Genomic DNA, 26,156 nt, shown 5'->3' with positions numbered 1-26,156 from the left:
CACACTGCCTGCATACTCACTGTTGGAGCCAAGGTACCAGACGACTTCGCCATGTGTTCTGTTCCATAATAAGGCACCTACAGAACTCACAAGGGCCATCACCAGGAGAATACAGAACAATACAAGGATCTGCATGTTGGTCACTTTCTCCACATTTGATCTCTTCAGGGGTGCTTTGGTTGAATTCTGAACAGCAACAGGGAAAAAGAGTTTGGCAATGGCTTAAACAGTAAGTGCAGAGGCAAACTCAGTCTTTATTTTTAGAGTCCATCATAGAACTTGTGACTTGAACTTTATTTAGCCCACTGTTGTATGCAAAGCTCAACGAGGTAGTAGTAGGAGTCAAGACTCCTAATTTCTCCAAAACTGTCAGGAGACAGGAAGAAGAGAACCATTCCCTTCTAAAGACCTGGAATGCTCATCTCCTGTCTGTCCATCCCAGTGACAGCAGCAGTGAGCAACACATGGATGGTGCTTGTCTCTCCAGGCACTCCCTGCCATTACAGCAATATTACAGCAATACAGAGACTGCAGTCTTCACCTCATTATCTCCAAGTGCTAAAATTGTAGGTGGCCATTACCATCCTCTCAGCTGTCATTACCACCTCCCTCAGTTTTAAATGCTGTCTAGCTACCAGATAAATTAATACAAAATACAGTTGTTCTGCTTACATATTGAAGTGTTTTGAGACAAATACCTCAATAACTGTTTATACATGTGCACGTGCAACCTGAAGTACAACAGTATTGTATTTCTCAAAGACTTGAGGTCTTAAACAGCTACAATCAGTCAAATAATTTCATAAAGTCAAGTCCAAAAGACAAACAGAACACAGGAAAGATGACCAGCTTTTATCAGAACATGCTTTAGATCTCCTTAAAAACTTTACCTGCATGAGTTTTGTATCATGTCCTGTATAGACAACAATACCCAAGACCCATTGAGTGTTTCTCAGCTGTGCACCTCTTAGCAAGATCTGGTCTGGACCAACAGGAACTGGGCTGCAAAGTAAGTATGTATATGTTTCAATTCTTGATAACACTTCAGAAAAGTAATTCTCCTTTCAGCCTTACTTGCCCATTAAGAAACAAAACAAAACAAAAACCCCACAAACAACAACATAAAAGTAACAAAGTAATATAATGAACTTACATCGTCTACACAACTTGAGAGACCACTAAAACCCATTAAATCTAATCCCTGCAAAAGCACAGTAGGGCAAAGGTGATACAAAGGAGCTGTTCTAGTCATCTGAAACTTGAAAGCTTGTGGCAGCCATAATCCTGCTCTGCACTTTACCTTGGCTTGTATGTTCTCTCACATCAAGAGCAGAGGAGCATCACACTTGCAAACAGATCATCCATTTCAGTTCCACCGTGCTTATAAACTCACATATGCAATTAAACACACATTGTGGGAAAACCGTATTACCCATACGATTTTCAAGTGGGATGGAAAAGATCTTCCATTATTGCATCTGTCACTACTCAGCTGAGTTGCCCAAGGAATACAGTTTTTGTGCAGCAAAACAGGTACAAGAAGATAAAGCCTGTATGTTCCTAATGACCTTCCAAAGTCTATGAATTTAAGTACTGGGTTATTTTCTTCCAAGAGTTGCAAAAGATCAAAGGCACACTCAAAAGACTCCAGATTCTGAGATATCTTTTCTCTTTAGATATGAACTTGGTGCAGCCTTTGGCTCTAGTTGGAAGGGAAAGGTTTCCCAGTTTCTCTGCACATCTCCTGTAACAAGAAGATCCTAAAAACCCCCACTATTGCCCCCACCTTTGCTTCTCTTCAGGGGTTACTTTCGATAGAAAAACCCCACTACAGTTCCAAATAAACCATAACTCCCTATGGAGTCTTCTGCTTCCTATGGAAGACAAAACTATGTAATCCTATAATGGCAGATGCTCTGATTGACAACTGCTATTTATTACCCTCCTCTTCTCCAGCAAAAACATGCTCAGTATTGCAGACTAAAAACACACAGGAGCATTTTTCCTAACCAAATAAGTTTATGGCTCTGTTATCAAGTCAATACCTTTGACCATCTAAGCGCAAGTTTCCAGTGAAGTCATAAAGGTGACGGTTGGGTCCTTCACATTCAATCCTTCCAGATACTTTCATCAACTCTTCTCTTGACTGGAGACTAGAAGTTTGAGACAATCCCTGCAGAGACCAATCCAATAGAGATTCTTGTCAAAATCGTTATTAGACTGCAACCTAGGAAAACAGTGCTTTTTTGCAACACCTAAGATATCAAATGCAGTTATATGTGTGGAGGTTTTCTGTCAGGTTTGTTGGTGGGATTTTTAATTATTTTGGTTTGGGGTTTTGTTTGTTTTCTTGGGGTTTTTTTGGTTTGGTTGTTTGGGGGTTTTGTTTGTGTGTCCATGCATGCTTGGTTGGGTTGGGTTTTTTTTAATGCTTATTCAGTAACTTTTTCCTGCAAGGAAGATTCATTATGGACACATGATTCGTGTTTATATGGGACTGATTTAAATCCCTTTGGACAACAGAGTCATATTACCTACATGATGTCTCCGCAATCCAGAGGAAAGTCCCATCCACAAAGCACAAAGGGGCACATGTGCAGGAAGAAGGAAACGAGTGATCTAAACAGGCCTGGCTTCCCCTCAAAGCGCAGCTGCACTGATGGGTTACTGCTGCTAAATGCAGTCACTCGGGAGTATAGTTCCTCTTGGGTCACTGCAGCCGTTATCTTCTGATGCTGCTTAATTACCAACCCATCAGGCAACTGTTCCCTAACATATTGCTACTCCATCTCAGAGCACACACACACCACTCCATTGCTTTTCATCTGTCTACATCTGGTTAGACTGATCCATTTAATGTTTCTTTTGCCAAATTTTGACTGCAGCACTGCAAGCCACAGAAAGGCCTTAAAGTGCCCCACAACCTTACTTTGTTATGCATGTGTCATGAGGCAAATAAAGCCTGACAGGAACTCAAGATCTGAGCTACTGAGCCAACCCAGAACAGTAAATCACAGTTCTACAAAGGTAGTAAACAAGCAGTAAGTATACAGCATTTTAAAAACAATCTGTATTTCAAAACACTAATCCAAATCTGGGGTTTTTAGTAATGAAAGCAGCTAAAGATTCTGAACTATTTCTAAACACTTGAAGAAAAACAGAAATGCCCCAATAAATTCCACTACTTACCACAAAGACAACACAAATTAGCTTAAACATGTAAAAGGTCCTTTTGAGCACTCCAGAGAGGCAGAAGCAACAGATCCGCACTTGTGACAGCAGAAACCACAGTTCCCATCACAAGCACAGCTGCCTTTTTTTTTTTTTTAAATACAACACTCCAATTCCACTTATTGGACCCTCAGCAAAAAAACAAAGTCTGTCTGATTTGCCTTTGTGGGCTTGCAATAGTACCCCCAAACTAGTTCCTTACACTTGCACATGAAACACTATTACTTGGGTTTCATCTGCTGAAAAGAAGGCTACAGGCACCTAGAAAGATATATATATTAAAAAAAAAAACGTATTTGTATTGCTGTCATGCAAGTTCGGCTCCGCTTTGTAGCTAATGTTAGACACCTAAGTAGCAAAAACAAAAAAAAAATCCATCTGATTTACCTGTCGTATTTTAAGATTCGTCTCCCCATCAAGATTAGCTGTTTCAATATAGCACATGGCTTGTGGTTCACTGTAAGGGGCATAACATGTTCAATATTAAAACTCAGTACTTTTTTGTATACTACTTTTGCACTAGAATGGTCCACAATACACTTCAATATACTGCAGAAAACAAAAATCCACACTGGTCATATAGGACCATGAAAGAGTCAGCTGAAAATACACATTTTACAGAGATATCTTTGGATATGAACAAACTTGTACAACAAATTATAAAGAAAAACAGGTCTAAATCAGAAGGTTAATAAGAATGTAACAAGTCATGACAAACTTAGACATCTGAAGTGGACTATTTTACATTACAATCCATAAAATTGCTTTAGATTACAAGAGTTATAGATAAAATCAGTATTGAACAGTGTAAAAAGGGGACATGCTTGGATAAAAGTCATGCTCTCCACTATTGAGTTCCATCTGTGAACTGCGCACACAAAAGGTCATGGCCACAAGATCACCTTAAAGCTGAGGAACTCACAGAGGTACATCTGAAGACACTACTGATCAGCTTTTTCTGAGAATGAGAAAAAAGTACAATAAAACAGGGGGCTGTGATCTGCATCTTCCAGAGATGCTTCTGCCCCTACCAACAGGGGCAAAAAACCACAACAAGTTTTCCTCACAGAACTGTGAATTTTCCATTAGTCAAGCTCTCATCTACATCTAACAGAGAGGAGCTCTGCATAGGCAGCACCTGTGATAAAGAAGGGTAGCAGTGTAGGGGAAAGGGACCTGGGGGTCCTGGTGGACAGCAGGATGACCATGAGCCAGCACTGTGCCCTTGTGGCCAGGAAGGCCAATGGCATCCTGGAGTGTATTAGAAGCGGGGTGGTTAGTAGGTTGAGAGAGGTTCTCCCCCACCTCTACTCTGCCCTGGTGAGACCCCATCTGGAATATTGTGTCCAGTTCTGGGCCCCTCAGTTCAAGAAGGACAGGGAACTGCTGGAGAAAGTCCAGCACAGGGCAAAGAAGATTAACATCTCCCTTATGAGGAAAGGCTGAGGGAGCTGGGTCTCCTTAGTTTGGAGAAGAAGAGACTGAGTGGTGACCTTATTCATGTTTACAAATAAGTGAAGGGTGAGTGTCATGACGATGGAGCCAGGCTCTTCTCAGTGACAACCAACAGTAGGACAAGGGGCTGCCCAGGGGGGTTGTGGAGTCTCCTACTCTGGAGACATTCAAAACCCACCTGGACACATTCCTGTGTAACTTCATCTGGGTGTTCCTGCTCCAGCGGGGGGATTGACTAGATGATCTTTTGAAGTCCCTTCCAATCCCTGACATTCTGTGAAGGGTACTTCCATCATGGATTTTTTCCTGACATGTCCCTTAAGATCTAAAACCTCTGTATGGCACCACCAAAACTTTTCCCCCACAACTGTCTTCTCAGGCTGCTAAGGAATATCAGTTTCCCATCTGGACCCAAACATGTGTTTCTTCAGCATATTACTTAAGATGTTGCTATTTCTTTTCCAAAGTAGTCAATTGCTTTAACAGAGTCATTAATGACAGCTCCTTAGGACAAAACCAGTTAAGAAGCAGGTACTTTTATAACACAATGAGAAGCTAGATTTTGCTCTTCAATTTTTATTGAAAAAAAAAAAAGTTCAGATTCTGTTGTCTTCTCCTATATAAGCAACCTGAATCTGAACCCAAAAAAGCCACAGGTTAAGTCCAGCTTGATTCCAATTTTACTTCTGTTAAACACCTTATCTGCTACAACAGAAGCAGTTAAATCAGGAGGGAATCCTCTTGCAATATAATTCCTCCCATTTCCACAGAAATGTGGACATATTTCCATACAAAGTTGTGCTTGGATTCATATCTTTTTTCATTCATGTAAGTTTATTCTCTATGTAAAATTCGTTTGATGTCACCTTCCTTCTATAGGGGAAAAAAACAGTCAAAATAAAAACAACTATCACCTCTGACAGTCCGCTCAGATACAGAAAATTAACACTCACAAGCAAGAGACCCCACACCCCTGCAGAACATGCAAAGCCGTCTGGTGAACTGAGGACACTTAGTATTGCCATTCAAAAGAATCACAGGAATAATAGCAATTGTGAAGCAGAACTGCCACGGCAATTGTTATTTACTTCCAGCAAAGCTTTTCCCAAATCAACATACTTTGGGTTAAATTTGCCAATTATTGTGAGACTACCAATGACGACAGGTTAGTTGAGTAATATGGAACAAAAAGCTGACCCATGCAAGTTAAGAACTAAATCAGAAGGTTTTTTTAGTATAATACATTAGAGGAGAATTCTCAAGTAGAACAAATATTCCTCAATACTAAAACAGGAAGTTATTTGATACTGACATGTAGCCTAACTATTTGCATATTAAGATTGACAAATGCTTATTTAAAATTTGGGGTTTGTTTTTAAAAAATACAATATTATATAAAATGGAACAAATACACCTCTGTCCTTGATCATGTGACAGTTCAAAAAGGCTGAGCGTCCCCATGCTGCTTTCAACAACAACAAAAACACCACAAAAACACCAAACCTCCCAGGAACAGCACAGAATAAAGGTGGAGCAGAAAATGTGGCAGCTTTGAAAACAAGTTCCCTTAGAAACCAGGTCATCTAAGAGAACTGTAACCTGGAGACCAGAGCAACCTGCAGTCACTGTTGAAAAGCATGAAGACAGAAGGAAATAATGGAGAAAAGTAAGGTGTCATAAGGTCTGACTATATGAAAAAAAGCATGTTCAACAACAGGAACTGCACTACTGTCACCTGTTTAAATCTCATTTAAGTGGACAGTGGTCTTGATGTGGCCTCAGGTTGTCCAACACAATATAGAATCTAGACTAGCAGCCAAGAACAACTCAAATGCTTTTAAGAATGAGCAACCAAGCTTTGTTTGCCAGTACCTCAATATAAAGAAGTTGTCCTATATTTTACAAAGAAAAATGAGCAGGACTCAACAGTTCACTCTTGCTAACATGCCAGGGATGGGCTGTATGTGCATTGTATCAAAGACGAGGAATGAACAAGTGAAGCCCAAAAGCTATTTTGAAGGCTAGTTTAGATATCAGATGCACTAGCCTTTTACAATTAATGTTTGCAAGAGAAATCTTTCCTAAGTGGCAGGAAAATATACTGGAAACTCAGTGGAATTAACTGGAAGAACACTTACGCTTCCTTAATTAAATTGGGAGATTCTCAAATGGCTGTAGAGCAACTGACTGCATGAGGCTTCTGTAACAGCCCTTCAGTCTTCCACCCAACTCGGTGATACACTCCACGAGTTACAGGTACTGTGAAGTCTTAAAGAAGTCTTCTTTCTTAAGAACCTATCTACAATGATCCATGAATCACTACCTAGTGAAGCATTGTTTTGACACTATTGAAATTTACATGTGGAAAAGAATTAGTGCCATCTGATGCCTTTTTTTTTTTCTTAACAGCAAATACAGAATCTAGAGTCCTCTGCACCTCAGTTCATCAGACACATCATTTCCACACCCGTTCAGGATACCTGGAAGATATAATGATCATGTCTGCTGGAAGATGTTGCCCATTGGTGACCTTCACAATATCTCCTACTGCTACCTGTTGAGTCAGGGGCAGGAGTACAGTAGCATGGAAAAGAAAAACAAACAGTTCGCTTGTCGAGAATGTTAGTTTGTTATTTTCTTTCACCGCATCAAAAGAACAGCATCATGCAAAGAACAGCTAGAGACAGTGCTTCTGAGAGTCAGAGTACTTTTCACTGCAAGTTTGGGAGTATCAAAGGCTTCCCTTTTCTGAATGCAAAGGAAACAATTTTCTATTAAAAAAATAGATATAGTAACTTGGAAAGTATGAGCTTCTGTGGCTCATACTTAGTAAAAATTCTTTTTCAGAACCCTGCTGTCATCCAAATTTGAGGTTTTTATCCTTTAGTCTTAACTTTTCCACAAGGGAAAAAAAAAATTCTTCAGGTTATCTTTAAACACTTACCTTCTTCAAGTATCAAGAGTTTCTCCTATTCCTTCTCCATATTACTTAGCTACTCAGTCATCACTATCATTTTCCCTTCACCCTCTTTAGATTCACTGCTTGTACTAGTCACTAGCAAGGAGTAATGCCTGTACAAGTAGATATTATCAACCAGTTCTTCCCTGACAGAGTTACTTGAGACATGCTAAGTCCTCATTTATAGAACATGAAGACCTAAGAGTTTCTGGCACGCATGAAAGGGTCTTTCACTCCAAGAAGGACCAAGTAGCACTCTCAAAACATTAAGCCAAGCTTGCCTGGGAGCTATCAGACTGCTCAGCACCAATGTACTCTTGAGAGTTTGAAATGGACCTAAAACATTTTGAACACATTAATATATAAAAATTGAAAGAGATGGCATGTTTGAAAAAACAGATTCATTAGCCCTACTCTAATACCACTGAACACAAATTCCCTACCAATTTCAGCACAAAAAATGATCAAAAGTCTGCCTTAAAGGTGGCTAGTACAGAACTGTTATTCCCTACCAGCAAACACAAGCTTGCATAATATGCAGACATAGACACAGGCAAATTTAAGAAAGGCCTAAGCATACAAGAACACCAGATTCCAGGCTCAGCTTTAAATATCTTCAATTCAGTGTTCTCACTACAAATAGGACATGGAACAGCATAAACAGGTATCATCATTAGCCACCAGAATCCCTGGCAATCTTTAGTTTCTACTGTATCCTAATACCAGCACTTCAGCAGAATCGCTTTTAGGTCTCTTGATGTGTGTCTCATTTCCCAGAGGTTTTAAAGGGTGTACTTTTTCCTCATGTATTAGTTAACAGGGCTAACTTTGTCCTTAAAAAGGCACTAAGAGCCACAATTAGATCAATACATCCTGAAGGATCATAGCACGTTTTAGAAATAAAGTTCAGAAGGTCCTGGCACCAGCCTTCACAGAACATGGGTCCCAAGTGCCCGAGGTAGCAGCAGGGCTTGTGCTTCCTACTTCAGCAAACAGCTCACTTATTAGCCTCAAAACTTCAGAGCTTTTTAGCACTGGTAGCAAAATAAGTCTTTGTTGGACTTTCAAGGGAGATAAAGCCTTGCAGTGAAAAGTTACCCTTCTTGGTGCAGACTGAGAACAAAATACTGCTTATACGCTGGAGCACATTAACTGTCCAAGCAAGAACACTTCAAACAGTTCATTAGCTTTCAACAGAAACATAGTACAAAGATTTAAAGATGGGGACTCGGGTGCCTTGCTCAGGGCAATTTTCACTATTGCAACAGAAAATATCCTCCCACCGCACCTGACAGGGAATTCTCACTGTGCATCAACTCTGGGCCTCCACATTTATGCCAGCAAAACTCTAGAATGCCTTCTTCCATTCCCTCCCATCCCAAATGTTATTTACCTCTTTCCACATAATGTTCTGCCACATCCCATTTCTAAGCACTGGGAAAAAAAAAAAAAAAAAACAAACAGTTTAAAGTTAAATTTGAATAAATATCCAAGTGGACAAATTTCAAAACAACTGTATCAGCAGTAGCAAACATTGACCAGAATAGGAACTAACATACACATCAGAAAAGTATTCTTCAGAAGCTGGGATCACACTTTGTCCACAGCTGTAGGTTCCAGTATCAGTTGGGAAATTACATATTAGAGAGCAGTGTAGGGGAAAGGGACCTGGGGATCCTGGTGGACAACAGGATGACCATGAGCCAGCACTGTGCCCTTGTGGCCAGGAAGGCCAATGGCATCCTGGGATGTATTAGAAGGGGGGTGGTTAATAGATCAAGAGAGGTCCTCCTTCCCCTCTACTCTGCCCTGGTGAGACCCCATCTGGAATATTGTGTCCAGTTCTGGGCCCCTCAGTTCAAGAACGACAGGGAACTGCTGGAGAGGGTCCAGCGTAGGGCAACAAAGATGATTAAGGGAGTGGAGCACCTCCCTTATGAAGAAAGGCTGAGGGAGCTGGGTCTCTTTGGTTTGGAGAAGAGGAGACTGAGGGGTGACCTTATTAATGTTTATAAATATATAAAGGGTGAGTGCCATGAGGATGGAGCCAGGCTCTTCTCGTTGGCAAACAATGATAGGACAAGGGGCAATGGGATCAAGCTGGAACACAAGAGGTTCCACTTAAATTTGAGAAAAAACTTCTTCTCAGTAAGGGTGACAGACACTGGAACAGGCTGCCCAGGGGGGTTGTGGAGTCTCCTTCTCTGGAGACATTCAAGACCCACCTGGACATGTTCCTGTGCAACCTCACCTAGGCGTTCCTGCTCCAGCAGGGGGATTGGACTAGATGATCTTTTGAGGTCCCTTCCAATCCCAAACATACTGTGATACTGTGATACTGTGATGTGCAACCAAGAAAAGAAGAAGAATCCGCCCCTGGTATCTAAATTACATCATTTTTACCACCTGCTAGACAACAGCTGGTGACACTATTTCTTCTTGGCATCATTTCATACTAATGTGCAGAGAGGCAGTGTTACTTGTTTGGGAAGTGAACTTCCTTAAAACAAAGCGCATTATTGCCCCGTCAATCAATACCATCTTTATGTATGACTCCACTACAGAATTTTCGCTACTTTTCCCCTGCATTTTATTTATAATGTTTTGACTTTAACACATCCAACTTTACTACCATAAATTGCTGTTAAGGGCTAAGGCTTAGTTGTCAAGCAGGCTCAAAGCCCTACAGAAAAGCAAAGATCAGGTTTGACAGAAGGAGAATCCTAAATGCTGAAGTTCACACTGAAAGAACAAAAGAAAAAAAGAAAAAAAGAACAAAACAAAACACAAACAAGGTACTGACAGAGGCCTTTGTTTCTGTAGTGCCTGTGCCCTATACTGATACTGCTGTCTTAACACACTCATTGGCCATCTACTCTGGAATATGTTTTTCCACTCAAGTAGTTACTTTAGATGCTTCTACACATACTTAATAGTACCATAGCCTAAACCAGCAAGGTCAAAAACTTATGCCCAATCATTGCCGACCAAGCAAACTCAGTCCAGGTCTGAGCACACCAAGTACACCCAAACAAACTCAAACCCTTCACTCAAATAAGCTGCAGCCAATTTTTGAAAGTGTTCAAAAAGTGTAGTATACAAGAGATGAAAGGTAAAGAGGCCCACTTCCTACTTCAAATAAATTTTGTCCTCAGTACTGTGCAATTCACATACATAGCTCATTTGAAAAATCATACCAAACGCCCAGAAGACACAATTCCGCTAAATAGTCCTAGCCATCCTACTCAGCATTTGTCAGACCAGATTAAGTACAAGAAATACAGCTCTAGATTCCTGTCCCCAGGCCACACACCTGAGATTTAGGATATGGACAGATCAGTGAGGTAAACTATTCAAAAGAAAAAACAACAACAACAACAACAACAACAACAAACCAACAAACAAACAGGCAGAAGGCACTGCTAGTGATGCATCTAAATTGCTGTGCTTCCATCCAAACACACATGTGCAGTTTAGGGGAAGAACAGTTTTGTTGCATCCCTTCCTTCCCTCTTCTAAGCTGTGCTTGAATTGAATGCTGTGTAGTTCAGAACACAGGAAAAGGTCTAAGACCAGAATCTCAAGTGAAAAACCCACATACCTGCAGCCTTGACTCAAAACCCAAACCACTAGAGAAGAACTGCCACACTTAGCATCTCCTGTGCCCAACTTTAAACAACTCCCTGCTCCATCAGAAAATTCTAGACACATTTCAAACAGTTCATGTTGCTTTATGTTCACATGCAATTAAGGTATTTTGTAGTTTCAAGTGCCATGAACTTAGTTTTATAGACAATTTACTTCAGAGAACCATTCAGCTTTCATGCTTACTGAAATAAATTTAATAAAATTAATCAAGCAAATTACTGAATCAAATATTCTTTTTTTAACTCAATCTCACAATCTAACTCAAAAGCTTCCATTAAAAATAAAACAGTTGCAAAATTCTGTGGCTGCAATTTCACACATTCTACTCTGCTTAACCCAGTTTTATAGAGTACTCCAAAGGACAGAAGAGAGTGTCTTCTCTAGACTATTTATAGAGAGTAAAATTGATGAATTATTCAGTATCAAAAGGTGTTTGGTTAAAATATAATAAAGAACAAGTATCTAAAAATACTGCTCCTATTCAAAAACAGAGTTTCAATATAAGCCTTCTAAGACTTTTGAAAACTAAGAAACAGTGTATTGATGTTCAAGACCCAGGACTCACATCTGGTTGTTTATGGCCACTTCAAGTGCTGTTCCTGAAGGGCAAGAGTCTCCCATCAGTAGTGCAAGAGTTTGCTAGCCCTGTGCTCCTCTACTATTTGAGGGCAGCCCATACAGTATTAAATGCTCATGGCTTATTCCATAATTTGGTAATGAGAAGATCACTACCTCAGAAGACTTACTACTGAGCTCCCTGCATCTATGCAATATGCTGCTCTGGGCCTTCACTTGGGGTTACATTTAGTCTGATGTCTAGATTCCACGTCATCTTCACACACACACACCACATGAAGCTGACCAAGACATGAAACAATGGCTCAGGTCAAACACGCTCCAGCTCCTAATGGAGATATACAGCACTCACCTGGAGCAGAACCTGTAATTTAGTTTCCTCCAAAGCAAATTTAATTCCTACACATCAAAGCCACTCTGCAAAGCAAACCAATCTTTTCAATGGAAAATGTAATATAGCAGTAACATATTACTGCTCTAAAAACTAAACATGAAGATAAATGCAAAGCCTACATGAAAGTTGCTGCAGCAAGCATCTGGTCCTTGCAGGCAGTGTAGCTCAGAACACAGCTCAGCAGCTGGTAGATGTCTGCTTTTGAGTGAGCTGAGCTGCTCCTGTACTGATTGTATTGACTAGACCTCACTCTGTTATAAGAAGAATCTGAAGGCATACACAGAAGCTAAATTTAATTCATCTAAAATCCCACCTTGCATATAAATTAGCTTTTCTTTCTCTTAATGTAAGTCAAGAATGAGCCTCTTCATCCCTTCTCTTAGGAAATATGAGGATACAGTTTCAAGTATAATTTTGAAAACTGTATTTAGAATATTCAAATGTAAAAAATAAAACCTGACTTAAAATAATTTTATGTGCTAATTTCTACTTAGCTCCATAAGAACACCTTGTGTTCTTTAAGGTTGTCTCTCCACACTCACTGTGATAAACTTCCCTTGACATGCATTAGCACATTTTTTCTAACTACAAATGAATTAGAACTGCCTATGTGACCTTTGAAAGAACGGTCTTTCATATTACCTATAACAAGGCCTGTAGTGCTACAGCCAATTATTGATTTCTCATGACTAATAAACAGTGTTCTTGCACTTAAAACATCTTCCCAGGCTCTTGTAGAGAAATTACCTTGAAGAATTGGTAAAGCAATGCTTTTTGATATTCATTAATAAAGAGTCTCAATGTTGAACTTAATTTCTCAAGCACAAACAAAAAACAACCCACTGAAAATAGTCCTGCAAACATTTTCCCCGTTAAATGAAGCATGGAGCTGGCATGTTGCTCAGTTCCACTCATTCCTTTAAGTGTGTCTCTTGTTTCTTGACACATAAGCTAAATGTGTTTGGGAGGAAGGGGCTCTACTCAAAGGTCAGGTCCCCCTGTTTTCTGTTTCATCTGCAGATGTACACAGAGGAGCAGTGAAGGAGCTGCCCAACACGGAAACACTGAGATCTGCAACTGCAGCACAGACCAAGCGCGGCGCAGCCATCAACAGACTTCAGATTCTGCACAGCCTTTCAGCAAAGGGAGATGAAGAAAACAGTGACGTCTTCAGGTATTCAGCACCAACAAGCATCAGTACATAAGAGATACACATAGGCCTTCAGAGGGTATCAGTGTTAAAATTCCCTTTCAGTGACACATCCAGAAAACAAATCCACAAAATGCCCAAAGCTCTTCCTATAGTTTAAGGGCAGCAGCATTTACAAAAATCACTAAAAATTCCTTTGATACCAACTGTTAGTGTTTCAAGCACTTGCTGGAGGGAGCAGTGTTAATTGTTCTGTGGGGTTCATTTTCTTTTGTTTGTTACTTAAAGAATAACAAGGACAGAGTCTGGCAGCAGAGAAACTGCTTGGTTTTCTTGCAGGAGCTGAGAACTCTATAGCTTTGAACAACCTTGAAATTACAGTAACTTTTAAATTCTAGTAATAGCTCCCATTGCCTCACTCCTAAGCCTCACACAATCAATAGTCTGAAACATGTGGTAAAATCCTAACATACCAGTAACTATGCAGTCCAAAAAGACATACCTTCCCCAACATCATGACTGTTTAAGCAAGATAATTGTTCAAAAGTCAGTTCTCATTCATTATTTGCACTTTATATATTTAACATAAAGACTATTTAGTCTTACCTATGGTTTTCTTTTTATTCACTGCACTGTCTGCCTTATGCCTTTTCTGCAAGGAAGCAAAACATTTCATTACCCCTCATTACAGATTCCAAAACCATGAGAGCTAGAAACATGACAAACTGCAAGATGATACAGTGGGTCATTTTCGTCTTTGTTATTTTTTCTTTTCTAAGCCACACAGATCATCTAAACCCAAATGGTTAGTAAAACAATGTAATTTAACTTCTACATGAAAGTCCCCATGCTGGAAGTCAAGCTCAAGCCTGGATCAAGAGCAAAAGGACCCTTAAGTTTCCAAAACTGTTTGTTGGAAGAAAAATAAGAGGAACAATGAGATAGTATAGTTAGATGACAGCTGCACTATATACTCTATGTGCTGTATAATTTCTAATTTTATTCATCAGAACTTTGCAAAGCAAAAAGACCTCTATTATAATCAGTATAAACAGTTTGGTCAGTGCTAAAATTGCTTTGCACCCATGCCTGTTTTCAGGATAAACTGAAAAAGCCACATATCTGTCAGGACTTCATGATCTTCCTCACCAGGCCTTTCTAATAAAAGCAAAACTGAACAATCTGGCAGAGACAAACAAGCATCCTGACTACTACTGTTTCCTTGTTTACCATCTATAATAAAAATGTTTACTTTATCTGATCATGCTACAGGAATTCTAGTCAAGTTCAGAGCTTTGAAAACCAAAAGGATATTCTGCTTCTCTTTAGCAGACTCAATAGACTTTAGAGACAGAGAGATTTGTGGCATTTTTGAAACACTGTCTTAGCACAGCCTTCCCCATCATCATACTCACATAGTCTTCTATGATTTCTTTGATGCCAGCAACTGTTAAAATAAATAGCAATGGCACCAAGGTGGTGTATCTTCCTGTTGGAGAGACATCTGGAATTTGCTGCAAAGAGAGGGAGAAGAAAGATTCCTTTTATATTTCTATTTAAAAATTAGGTTTTATCAAGTTTATAACTTCATGCAAAGTTCTCAGAAGGAGAACACAGAATTTTCCCATTTGTACCTAACATATCTAATTTCAGTGGGCAAACTAGCCAGAACTCTCTGCAGACTTGAAGAAATTACTACCATAAAGTCAGTTGTCATTCATGCCTTTTATTCTATATCTCTTCTCTTCACAAGAAAAGCATTCAACTGACGTAGTTCAACTGGAAGCAGCAATAATCTGGACTACCTAAACAGTCACCAGTTTCACAAAAATTGACAAATGCTTTCTCAGTATGGTCAATAGCTCCATATTTAATAATAAAAACATGTAGTATTGTGAAGAAAAGTAGCCTGATTTTACAAACTACATTGGAAAAAGTCTCCAAATCACCTTCTAATTTCAACTATTTAGTACATACCTCATTAATGTTACTACTAAAATATATAAAACAATTAAGTTGCAGTTAAGTGTAAGAACCAAAACAACTTTCACTGCATTACATTTTCATCTTAACAAGGCAAACCAATAAAACAATACCTGCAGTAAGGCAATGAAGAGGAAGAATGCATTTGCAGCTTTTCTTATCTGCTCATATAGGAATCGAGGTAGAAATGTCACCACGCTGTACTTGGCTGTGCTGCAGGTCAGAAGACTTATTTTAGTACTTTACTAGAAAGTCATATAGGGATTACACCCAATAAGTTTGAAGTAGGCTTCTAGAAGTCAGTGTTAGAAAGTTCATACAGTAAAGACCAATACAGAGCATGAAGGAAAGCGCCTGTGTTATGAGGAAGAGCTGCACAGAACAAGAGGTACTACACAGACCAGGAATGCTGACAGCCCCACTTCATTTGCTGGTACCTTTATTATTAAATAAACTGCCAGATAATTTACTAACCAGACTTCAGCACCACAAACAGGCAACCTTTTACCTCAGCTCCACATACTTGATTAAGTGCTCATCCCTTATCAAAACATGGATTTAAGTTCCAGGGGAAGGCAGAGGTGAACATCGGAAAAATTAGAAATTCTGCAGTGCTGTTTCTAAAATGCCTCATTTCCCAGTTCAGAGCCACTCTATACTCAGTTAGAAATAATCCTCCAAAACAACACACAGTTATTCAGATTAATCTTTCCTGATTATTCCCCCTGAGTAATTATATTAATATTTCTCCTACCTTAAAACACAAGCATACTGCACTTTTCTCAACAATTCATGTAATTTATTGTTTTCTTCACATCAAACTCATGATGGGCATGAGTACAAGTTGGGGGGGAAATAAACAAGTGTTCAAGATGACAAGAGTTAACCACTCATTTTTTAAATGCATTTTTTAAACCACCCTCATGTTGTCAAGTTACTAAAAGCAATCTAAAAAGAGATAAAGACTCTTCTGTGCAAGTCCGTGCTCTCCGAACACACACAGGTTGTAAGTCAGTCATCCACAGGTATTCTTGAGGTCGGTTCTGCAGCATGACTAGTTTCCTTGCACTGTCTGAGAGACTGAGTCTATCCAGTAGCACATAGTGTTCCATTATACAAGGGAAAAAAACATTTTCAGGGTAAGAAGAACAACTCCACCTTACTTTCCCAACAAATTAGCACAGCACCTTCCCTCACTGTTAATTATTGGGCACCAGCATGAGTTGGAGCTGTAAGAGCCAAGTGCTTGCAGCTGTAGTTCAGGTGTCTTCCCCCAGACACCCAGCATAAGCACTGCAAGAGCCAGACAACCTGTGACATGAGTTTTTGCTTGTGTTTTGGGGTATCATGTTGTTTGGGGGTCTTTTTGTTTGTTTTGTTGTTGGGGGATTTTGTGTGTGTTGTGGGTTTTTTGTTTCATTTGTTTTTATTAGTTTGTTTCTCCCTCTGCAATTTTTCTTGGTTGGTTAGAATTTGGTGTTTTGGTTTTGCTTTAGTTGTTGGTTGTGGGTTGTTTTGTTTGTTGTGGTTTTTTTTATTTAAGGCAGCTTATATTTCCAAGGAACTGAGAACCCTAAGACACTCTTCTCAGGAAAGAAGTAGTATTATTAGTGCTTGAGGAAGTAATTTAACACCTCAAACGCAGGAAAAAAAAAAAAAGCTGTTTTATTGCTGTTCCTTAAGTGTCAAGAGCACCTTTCCATTAAAGCTGGTCCCGTGTGAGATGCTTTTCCTATTCTCTCACACCAATGAGCCTTCCAGATGGACTGAAATCCACAGCACTACTATTCACAAATCATGGAGGATAACCATAATCAAGTGCTTTATCTACATGATCTGCCTTTCACAATTAACTGCTATGCATAAAACTCTTACCAGAACCCTGATCCATAGGCAATTAAGTTCAGTGGGGTTTTCATGTCTTGTATGTACAAGGTTAGAGAAATGCATTCTCCAAGACCATTCACTTGCTTCAACCATTTTCTTCCCCATCTCCATTTAATGATATACTGCTGCATCATTGAGAATCAAAACAGTAACAAGGGACAACACAGCACCATTTGTTACATGCAACTCTATTTTGGATAGTAGAATCAGTGGGGCATGCTAAATAAGAAAACCAATTAAAAATCATTTATGATCTCATCTTATTAGGCTGTGGTAGTTGTATTTCCACTCTACCTAGCTTCCTATTGAAGCAATTACAAATCCCTACTAGGTTTGAGGCAAATCAGTTATTACTTTAACAGGATCTCTGGAAAAGGCAACACAACAGTATTCCCAACACTACAGACTGTAGACTTCCTATTGCTACTACTGCTCAGCAGAATTACATATTAAAGTACTCTGTGATATTTTACAGAAGTTGCAGGTGGTCATACTTCAACTTAAATTACACCAACTAAGACAACTGAGTGAAAAGATGCATCCGGGTTCACAGCATGTAATGTAGTACACTTGTATAAAGGAAGATAAATTATTTCCTTGAAATGCTATTTGTCTCTTCCAACTGGATTCTTTGTTTTAAGCCACACTTACTTGGTCCCGCATGTAATAACCTTCCTGTAATACAGGACAGAATTAAATATACATGCCTCAGAAGTACCTTGTGACTTTAAAAATATAGGTTAATTCAGATAATAGTTCAGACCTACAAGTGAATTCCCCAAGCAGTATTAGTTGGAAACACAGAGTTAGCAGATTTCTATATCAGAATAGTATTCCCTTGGATACCACATATCTATGATTATATGTTAGAACAAGAATTTGTCTAATGGCAATCAAGCTGAAACATTTCTTAAACAACATTCTACCATTTACCAACTTTGCAGCCAACTGGTGCAAACAATATTCTTCCTCTAATGATCATATTAATGTCAACATAATAAAGCTTTCTGAATTAGCTTTATACATATTAATCACTCAATCCATTTCTGTAGGCATCTGTCATGTTACTTAAGCAAATAGGTACAGTTATAATTAGGAAAGAGCACATTCAGCTGTTACCATACAGCCCCAGAACAGTAGTCATGTCAACGTATAACAAGATGGTGCACACTATTATTCACAAAGAAAGCTTCCTGTGAAAAGCTAACTAATTGTCCAAGATTGGTAGGAGTATTTAATTGATTTGGCTCTAAGGAACAGCTCTCTAAAGGACAAATACAACACTTACAAATAAAACACAAACTTTGTGCTGCCTCCAAACAGACAGATGCATTATAGATGACTTCAGGATAATCAAAGCCCAGAAAAAATAGGTAAAGTCTACAAGTGAACAGGCAGAAAATTCAGGCAGCTCATTCATAGCACAGTTTTGGTCATTAGAGATAAATATCTGCAAAGGTTAGCCCTCTGACCAACCCAAATCAGAGCCATCTTCAAAGTAGTGCAGGGTCCTACACTCCAAGAACAGCAGGTCTGCAGCTCACAGAACAGGTTGTGATCAGGCAAAGAGAGGAACACACGCAGGAAACCAAACAACAAACCTTTTTCCCTAAAACAACAGCTGCTAACTATGCAAACCTTTGTTAACTACACAAGTTTGATGTTTAAACAGGTCTGCAAACATCAGAAGAGATGCCTCCTCTATATCTGCAACTTAATTCATGTAAGGCATGTTTCAAGGTACACCACTGTGCAAGTCAGGAGGAACACTACCAAACCCTGTTAAATAAATGAGTTTGGGTACACGTCAGTACAGCTGCAAGTCTGGCCCCACTGTTTCTAGTACAGTGCAGATTTTTTTTGAAAACAATCACTGTATAATTTGAAAAAAGTTAGCGTCATTCACATACCTTAACTCACTACCATACTACTACAGTACTAAGGATTAGTCAGTTATTTGGATAACACTCAAATGAAAAGTAGCAAACAGGGTGCCGAGAAACTCAGTACTAACTTTCCAGCCTAGTTCCTTCATTTATTAACATGGGATTTTTGCACAACTCCCATAGTTGCCATTCTCCCTTTCACCCCCAAAAAACTTTCTATAAAGTTTTACTCTATTGACTCATCTTTGAAGAGGCAAAGGCTGCCAGTGACAGAGGCCCAGGTTAGCTCCTTGAGAAACATCTCTGTGCTGGCAACCTGCAGCCGAATCCAGCTTTTTGTTTTCTCAGCCAGCCACCTAAAGTGCTTCCACCCCTTCCTTGAGAATTCCCATCAACAACTTTGAGGTGAACTTCACCTTCACACTAATAATGACAAAGAAAACAAGACCTCCTTGAGACACATGTAGTTTTGTTTCCATGGGCGGCAAGTACAAACAACTGTCCTTTCCTTCTTAATCAGAGAGTCTCACTCTGTCAGATGAATCCTTGAGATGATAGCTCCTGCAGAGGAAGACTCAGGCCAGTAAGGGTTTCACTGTGTTGTATATGGCCTGTACACTTCCATCAGTTAAGAAAAACATATGTTGTCTCTAAACACTCTAGACAGTTTGCAACAGACTCTTAGCTTGGGTCAGAATAGAGGAGTGTAAAAGGAGCAAGACTTGCTCTTGTACAGTAAAAAGCACAAGACTTGAATCTTACAAGATACTATTGTTTAAAGCTTGTCAGAGGAAGGTGAAGAACCAAGAGTCAACATATTAGAATATCTGTCACCCAGCTCTGGAGTGACCACTGTCCACAGACCAAGTGCCCCTTTTGTTTCCATGCTTTCCTGCACTCCCCTACAGTTTCTCTGTAATTGCAATAGCACACATACAGGTTCATATACTCTCAAAAAGCACAACAGTTCATAATTTAGTCTAAAGAACATTCTTCTATCTCATTACTGAAACAAATCTGAGATACTTCCCAACAAAGCTGTTCCAATACTGTAGAAGACAGATAAATCTGTTGTCCTAAACTACCCACACAGACAAACTGATTGGGAGTATCCAAATACATTAGAATTAACCCATTTCAATTTTGGCAGAAAACACTTCAAGCAGCTTCAAATTGCAGTGCCCTGTAACTTGTTAAAATTCTTACCAGGGGGACAGCTTCATCTCAAGGACCTCACCACTTCCCCACATTTCTTAGCGCAGCAGTACCTTCATTTACAGAATGGGCTCTCACCAGAAACAACTAAGGGCATCATTCCATGTTTGGAAGGCTCTGAATCTCAGTCCTCTTTTCTCAAGTCATAGGACTTGAGGAGAAAAAGATTGTTTCATACAGGTTTAAGGGACTCCGGACATATCAAGCCAGCCCACCAATTCCCCTGCAGGTCAAGTTCCACCAGAACGGTTTGGGTCTGCTGTCATGAACCACTGAAGATCTTCTGAAGAAGAGTTTACTCCAAGTTAAAGACTTAATACATAACCAAATTTAAAAAAAATAGAGACGCAGACAGCTAGACAATGGGCCACTAAGGTTTATGAATGTTTTACAAAAGGGGAAATCTAAATTACCACAGATACTTAAAATATATTCTTACAGCATTATTTTATAGTAATGCACATCATTAGTGTTCTGTCCTACACCAAAACCTAATAAAAAGGTGAGGCGGTAAGAACAATATTCATTGATTACCAATGCTTCTGCTGGCAAGTAATACTATCTACCCTAAAGCACAAGTCCCATTTCAGAAGAGAGATGTTTAGGCTGACAAAGCCAGCTTGGCTGAGTTATGTGCACTTCCCTAAGAAGCTGCATCAGCAACAAGCTTATCTTCCAAGTACTTTGTTTTGGTTCTTATCTTTTATAGAGCACTGCTAGGACAAAAGTACATGAAAATGCATTATGAACTGTTGGCCACTGAAGCATGACAGTCTTACTACTCTACTTCTGTGAAATCAACTCCGACCTGTGTAAGGATTTTTCAGTATTTCTAACCTACAGTATTTCTCGTGCCAAGTTGCCCCAGTATCAGCAGGGGTTCTGTCATACATCAGCACTGAAATACTGTTAAAACTAAAGCAATTGATGTTGCCAAAACAAGTTTTACCTCCTCTAGAAAGGCCTCCTACAGTAGCACTCACAGCAGTCTCATACAGAGCAGGCATTAGCGTTACTGCTTACGCTCAGTTTAACCAAAAAACAAGACCTCATGGTCACATTTAATAGAAGTGATAGCATTTTTGCTTCTAAATGCTGTACCCTGGAGGCATTTCCTAAAGCACACAAACAGAAAAAGCCTTTTGATTCGTTCTCTATTTGTGCAATCCCTATAGAAAGGGAAACAGACTCCTGGCTATTTTTTGGTAACAAATACATTAGACAAAGACTGTTTAGACACAGCACTAAAAGCTCTGTATGCATTACATTGTTCCAATATGCTTCCACGGTGTCAGGTCATCACTATAGAAATATGCCCTTGCTTTTTAGTAGCCCTGCTGGCAAGTAAAACTCAATAAAATAGAACTAACTGGAACAGTTAACATAAAAATACTGTCTAATAAAGGAAGTTTAATACCACATCTAGTTACTGTGCAAACCGAAAATAGGCTTCACAGTAAACACAGCATTGATATGAAAATAACTGAAAAAAATAGCAAAATGAGGCATGTAAGTTAGCTAGCTGTCTAAAAAACAGAGTGCTAACTTCAGTTTTACAGCCATTATTTAATTTCAAGTGTCACCACAACGTAAGCATCTATTGTTCTAGTGATGAGCAGACAGATAAAGTATCAGCAACAGCTGCACTGCAGGAAAATTATGAGAATTATTATTCAATTATAAGAAGCACATAACATTGAGTATTTCTTTTCAGTTAACAACAGTATCTACCTAGAACTGAAAAGAGTTAGCAGAGGATTAGTTTAACACATGATTACACTTGTACCATTCAGAATATAATACATATCTCCTTTGAAGAACTCCAAAATGCTTTTCTTCAGCCAGGCAAGCAATCTGTTCACATGACAAAATAACAGATTTCCAAATGTAATACAAATACTAGCACAACTGGCCACTGTGTCTGAACTCTACCAAGAAGACCTGAACACACATAGTGGCAGTTTTACCTGAAAAACAAAAGACACATTCTAGTGCAAGAGGAACCCTGGTCTACTGCATACGCACTGAAAAACGCACATAGCAAACCACTATTCACATTTTCAGCTGCCAATCACAGTCAACACTACTTCAGATATTCACATTACAAGGGTCAATACTAATTGGCTATTGATACCCGCCAACTCCTCACCAACTATCAGCAAGAACCTCCCCACACATTCAAAAAGCCTCAACTGAATCTCAAGCGGCTTCTAGTGTACATATTTACAAGCCAAGAACACAATATACTTCACTTTCATTTGCAATATACAGTTAAAATTAAAGAATTCAGACTGTCCCACCAGCATCTGCCAGATGATTCCTGGTGACAAAGCTGTAGGCACAGTCTGGGACTCTATATCTGGGGATAAACAACAGCCTGTTTAACACAGGACTTGTGGTGCTACTAGAAGCCTTGGTACAGTCACCACTGCTAAATTCCTAATGGTGGTGCTTCCGTCATATTAAATGAGAAATTCCTTCTCACCAATTTGACTTTTAAGACCCGGTACAAATGAAAAAATGGAAACTGAAGGCTTTTTGGTCTCTATATTTTCTAACACAATTTGGCCTTTATAGACAAGTCTTTTAATCTGGGATTTGGGGGATATCAGAAAGCATCTTTTGGGGCCACCCTAATAGACAAAGCCACCAAACTCTGTTTAATGAGAAACTTTTCAACAGTACTTCTAGATTCAAGATCCATTAAAAGCATAAGTAGAATTTTGCCCTTCTTGACTGCTGCTCTGCCCTAACCTCCTCCTCAAGCCACACACCAAGGCTCAACCTTGGAGTCCTGACTCAGACATAAGCCAGACTTGCATCAAGATGCATTACCAGACCCTGAATGTAGAATATTACATAAAGTAACAGCTACAACAGCAATTGCAATGTACTTGGCAAATTCAGAGACAGTTCAAATGTCCTTTAAGTTATTTCAGCACTTTAATGCTTCCTGGATCAACAAACCAGAAGTTCCAACATGCAACAGGTAAGAGCCTCAAATCACTTAACTGGTGATGTTTACTGCTTGCATTGGAAGGAAGCTTCCATACCATACTGTCATACATTCAGGATAACCCAGTGAGTTGACCCCTGTATTCATAAAAAATTATTAAGGAATTGCATTTCCATGAAAGCCAGATAGGTAGAACATTCTCAGTCTAAGCAAAATAAAGCAGTCTTCACATGCCACCAGGTATATATTAGGAAAAATATTCATACCATTAGTTTGGTTTTCTCACAACATTCAGACAAGTATCATCACGCCCCATCACTATCCCTGTGTTTTTACAAGGGATTAGGCAAGTTTCTTTTCAAACTACAAGATAAAGACTTTCAGTCACTTCCTCCACCATTCAGGTGATCACATGATAAATTCAGCTTGGTAAAAAAGCTAGTTTGAGCGATCAAAAAAACTCATGGAATTAAAAAAATAATTAAAAATAATTTTTTAAAAAAATCACACACCATGAAAACACACACATTTCAAGTCTAACACACCAGCCAAGCTGGCCTTCTGCAAAACATTTATTTTCACACTGTGCTGATCTGCCATACAATGAACATACAAACTACGGTAATCACTCACACTGAATCAAGACAACAGCATAACAGAGGTTGGAAACATTAGTGATCCACTACCATTCTGTGTTTCGCACCTGAATTAGAAAGAAAAGTCAGTATTTTCGAGAAATATATTAAAAAAAAAAGTCTTTTCTCCCAGCACATTGGAACAGTGGGTGAAAAAATACTGCCTGTAGTCTCCATAGAAGCCTGGCTACTGTCTCACACTATCTATAGCCAGAGATACTGCAGGTTTATGAAGGCTGTTAGTTGACTGCAGTCCCCAAATGTAGGCTGACTGAGCACAGTATTGCCCTTAAGTGGCATAGAACTCCGTACGTAGTAGCTAGAAGTTTTCAGAACATAAGTTTCTTAAGCTTAATATTAAATACAGAAGCGTTCCTATTAAACAGTTACATATTTAAGTTATGTATATTGAACAAGACAAGTATAGTTCACTTTCATAAAAGCAAACATAATATCACAACTACAGCTGTGCTGGACTAAGTAATTATATTTGCTCCATTTTTTATGTATTTCAAAGCTTCTAAAATGCTTCAGCTGAAAATGGAGCATCATTTACTTTTTTAGTAAAAGGTCTGAAGAGTTACATATTCACAAAGACTTTCAAACTGAACACAGCTTTTAATACAGATAGAAGAGATACGTTCCTAGAGAAGGAATCACTGCTCCAGCACTGTAATAAAGAATGGTGATAGCCACATATATGCACAGTAAAGGACCAAGATAAACCCAACCCATACCGCACAGTTTTAATGCACTAGGTTTTGAACAGTTTGTGCCAGAGTTTGAAGAGCACAAAACATTTAGCCATTGCTCTAAAAGTTCTCCTAATCTCACTTAGTTACAGCTGAAATCCTGGGTAAAGAAAAAAAGTACAGAACAGTTCTTCCTGATGCATTCTCACACTTCAAGACTTTCAGAAGTGTCAGTGCCTCACCCCATCTTGCCCTGTACTCAGCCTTTGCAATAGCACTGGGTACTATTAGGAGGTGGTATTAAAGAATTATCAATTTTGCTTAACTTGTCCAAAATTTTAAAAAATTGTATTTATTAACTTCTCCTTTTTTTTTCCTCCCACAAACATAGGAATTTACTTTTAATAGTGCCCCTCCCTCTTCCCAAAAAAAGTTAAGAAGCTCAAAAACCTTAGAACTTCTTAGGTGAAAAACCATACCATTAACCTACCTTTCCCACCTTCTGCACGCCCATTTCTTGTTGTATTTTGCTTAGTTTTGAGCAAGCTATCCCATGCTACTCCTTAATTTGGAAAACTTCCTATGAACATTCACAAAATCTCACCATTGTTCAGAGGATCTTTGACTACCAAAAAGGTTACACTCAGAAGTTACAGGATTTACAAACTCATTAACTCTCTCAGTTTAATTTTCCGTAAGCTCTTATATACAGGTGCTTATCCACTTACACGGAGCCTTGCACTATGATCCACTGATGCTTCCTATGAAGACCATACATCTCCAAATCCAATAACACTGAGAAATCCAGAAGCTGAACACAGAAAGTCCAAGGGCAATACAAAACTGTATTTCTCAAGAGAAAACCCAACATACGTAAGCAAATGAGTAAATAAACTCATACACAACACAAGGCATCTTCACTTAGATATTACAAGCTCGTCACCTTTGCCTTCACTCACTCTGGGCTGAGGGCAGAAAGCTAATCCAGAGAGAGCACAGCAAAAGCCTCCCGCCCTTTGGAAAGTCAGAGATCAAAGCTTTCTTAGTGAGGACAAGCAAGTCATTATAAAGTAAGCTTCATTTCTAAGTGACACTAAGGAGCTAAGATCCCTAATCAGGTAATGCAAACACCTCTACTTTCCCACTACGCTATCTGGATTTTTCGTCCTGTCCCTCACATGCCAATGTTCCTCATGATCCGGGTTGCCCTTGTCAGGATGCAAAGCTGCAAAAAGCTATTGAAAAACACTGACAGCTCCCAGGAAGTGGCTTCCAGACAATGAGCAAAACACAACTTTTTCATGTGTTGGTAATAAAACTTTCATTAACAAGTTCTTGGTAGCAGACTCACGAACTACTTTTTCATACAATTAAGCTGGATCAGAATAGAATCCCTTCAGGAAAACCTGAACTACAGATTCTGCCAACCCTCCATTCCCTGCTGTTCTTTCTGTAAAGCACAAGTAGTCTACCCACAGAAACAGTCAAA

The 26,156-nt window shown here is 39.2% G+C and overlaps 1 protein-coding gene across 1 annotated transcript in view; it reads right to left on the bottom strand.

Annotated features, from left to right (window-relative positions):
- The window catches only part of ATP8A2 (ATPase phospholipid transporting 8A2), a gene marked incomplete at both ends in the record, with an annotated part of 185,474 nt that extends 181,799 nt beyond the window's left edge, over positions 1–3,675 (bottom strand). The window contains 4 exons of the mRNA XM_080364292.1: positions 21–186; positions 891–1,002; positions 2,046–2,173; positions 3,619–3,675. Coding sequence (XP_080220418.1) covers positions 21–186; positions 891–1,002; positions 2,046–2,173; positions 3,619–3,675 — 463 coding nt within the window. The remainder of the gene's footprint in view (positions 1–20; positions 187–890; positions 1,003–2,045; positions 2,174–3,618) is intronic.
- Between the last annotated feature and the right edge of the window lie 22,481 nt (positions 3,676–26,156).

The sequence above is a fragment of the Nesoenas mayeri genome (genome assembly GCF_963082525.1).
Source record: "Nesoenas mayeri genome assembly, chromosome: 1".
Taxonomy (NCBI): domain Eukaryota; kingdom Metazoa; phylum Chordata; class Aves; order Columbiformes; family Columbidae; genus Nesoenas; species Nesoenas mayeri.
Note: the sequence above shows the minus strand (reverse complement) of the source record. Positions and strands in the feature narration are given on the sequence as shown.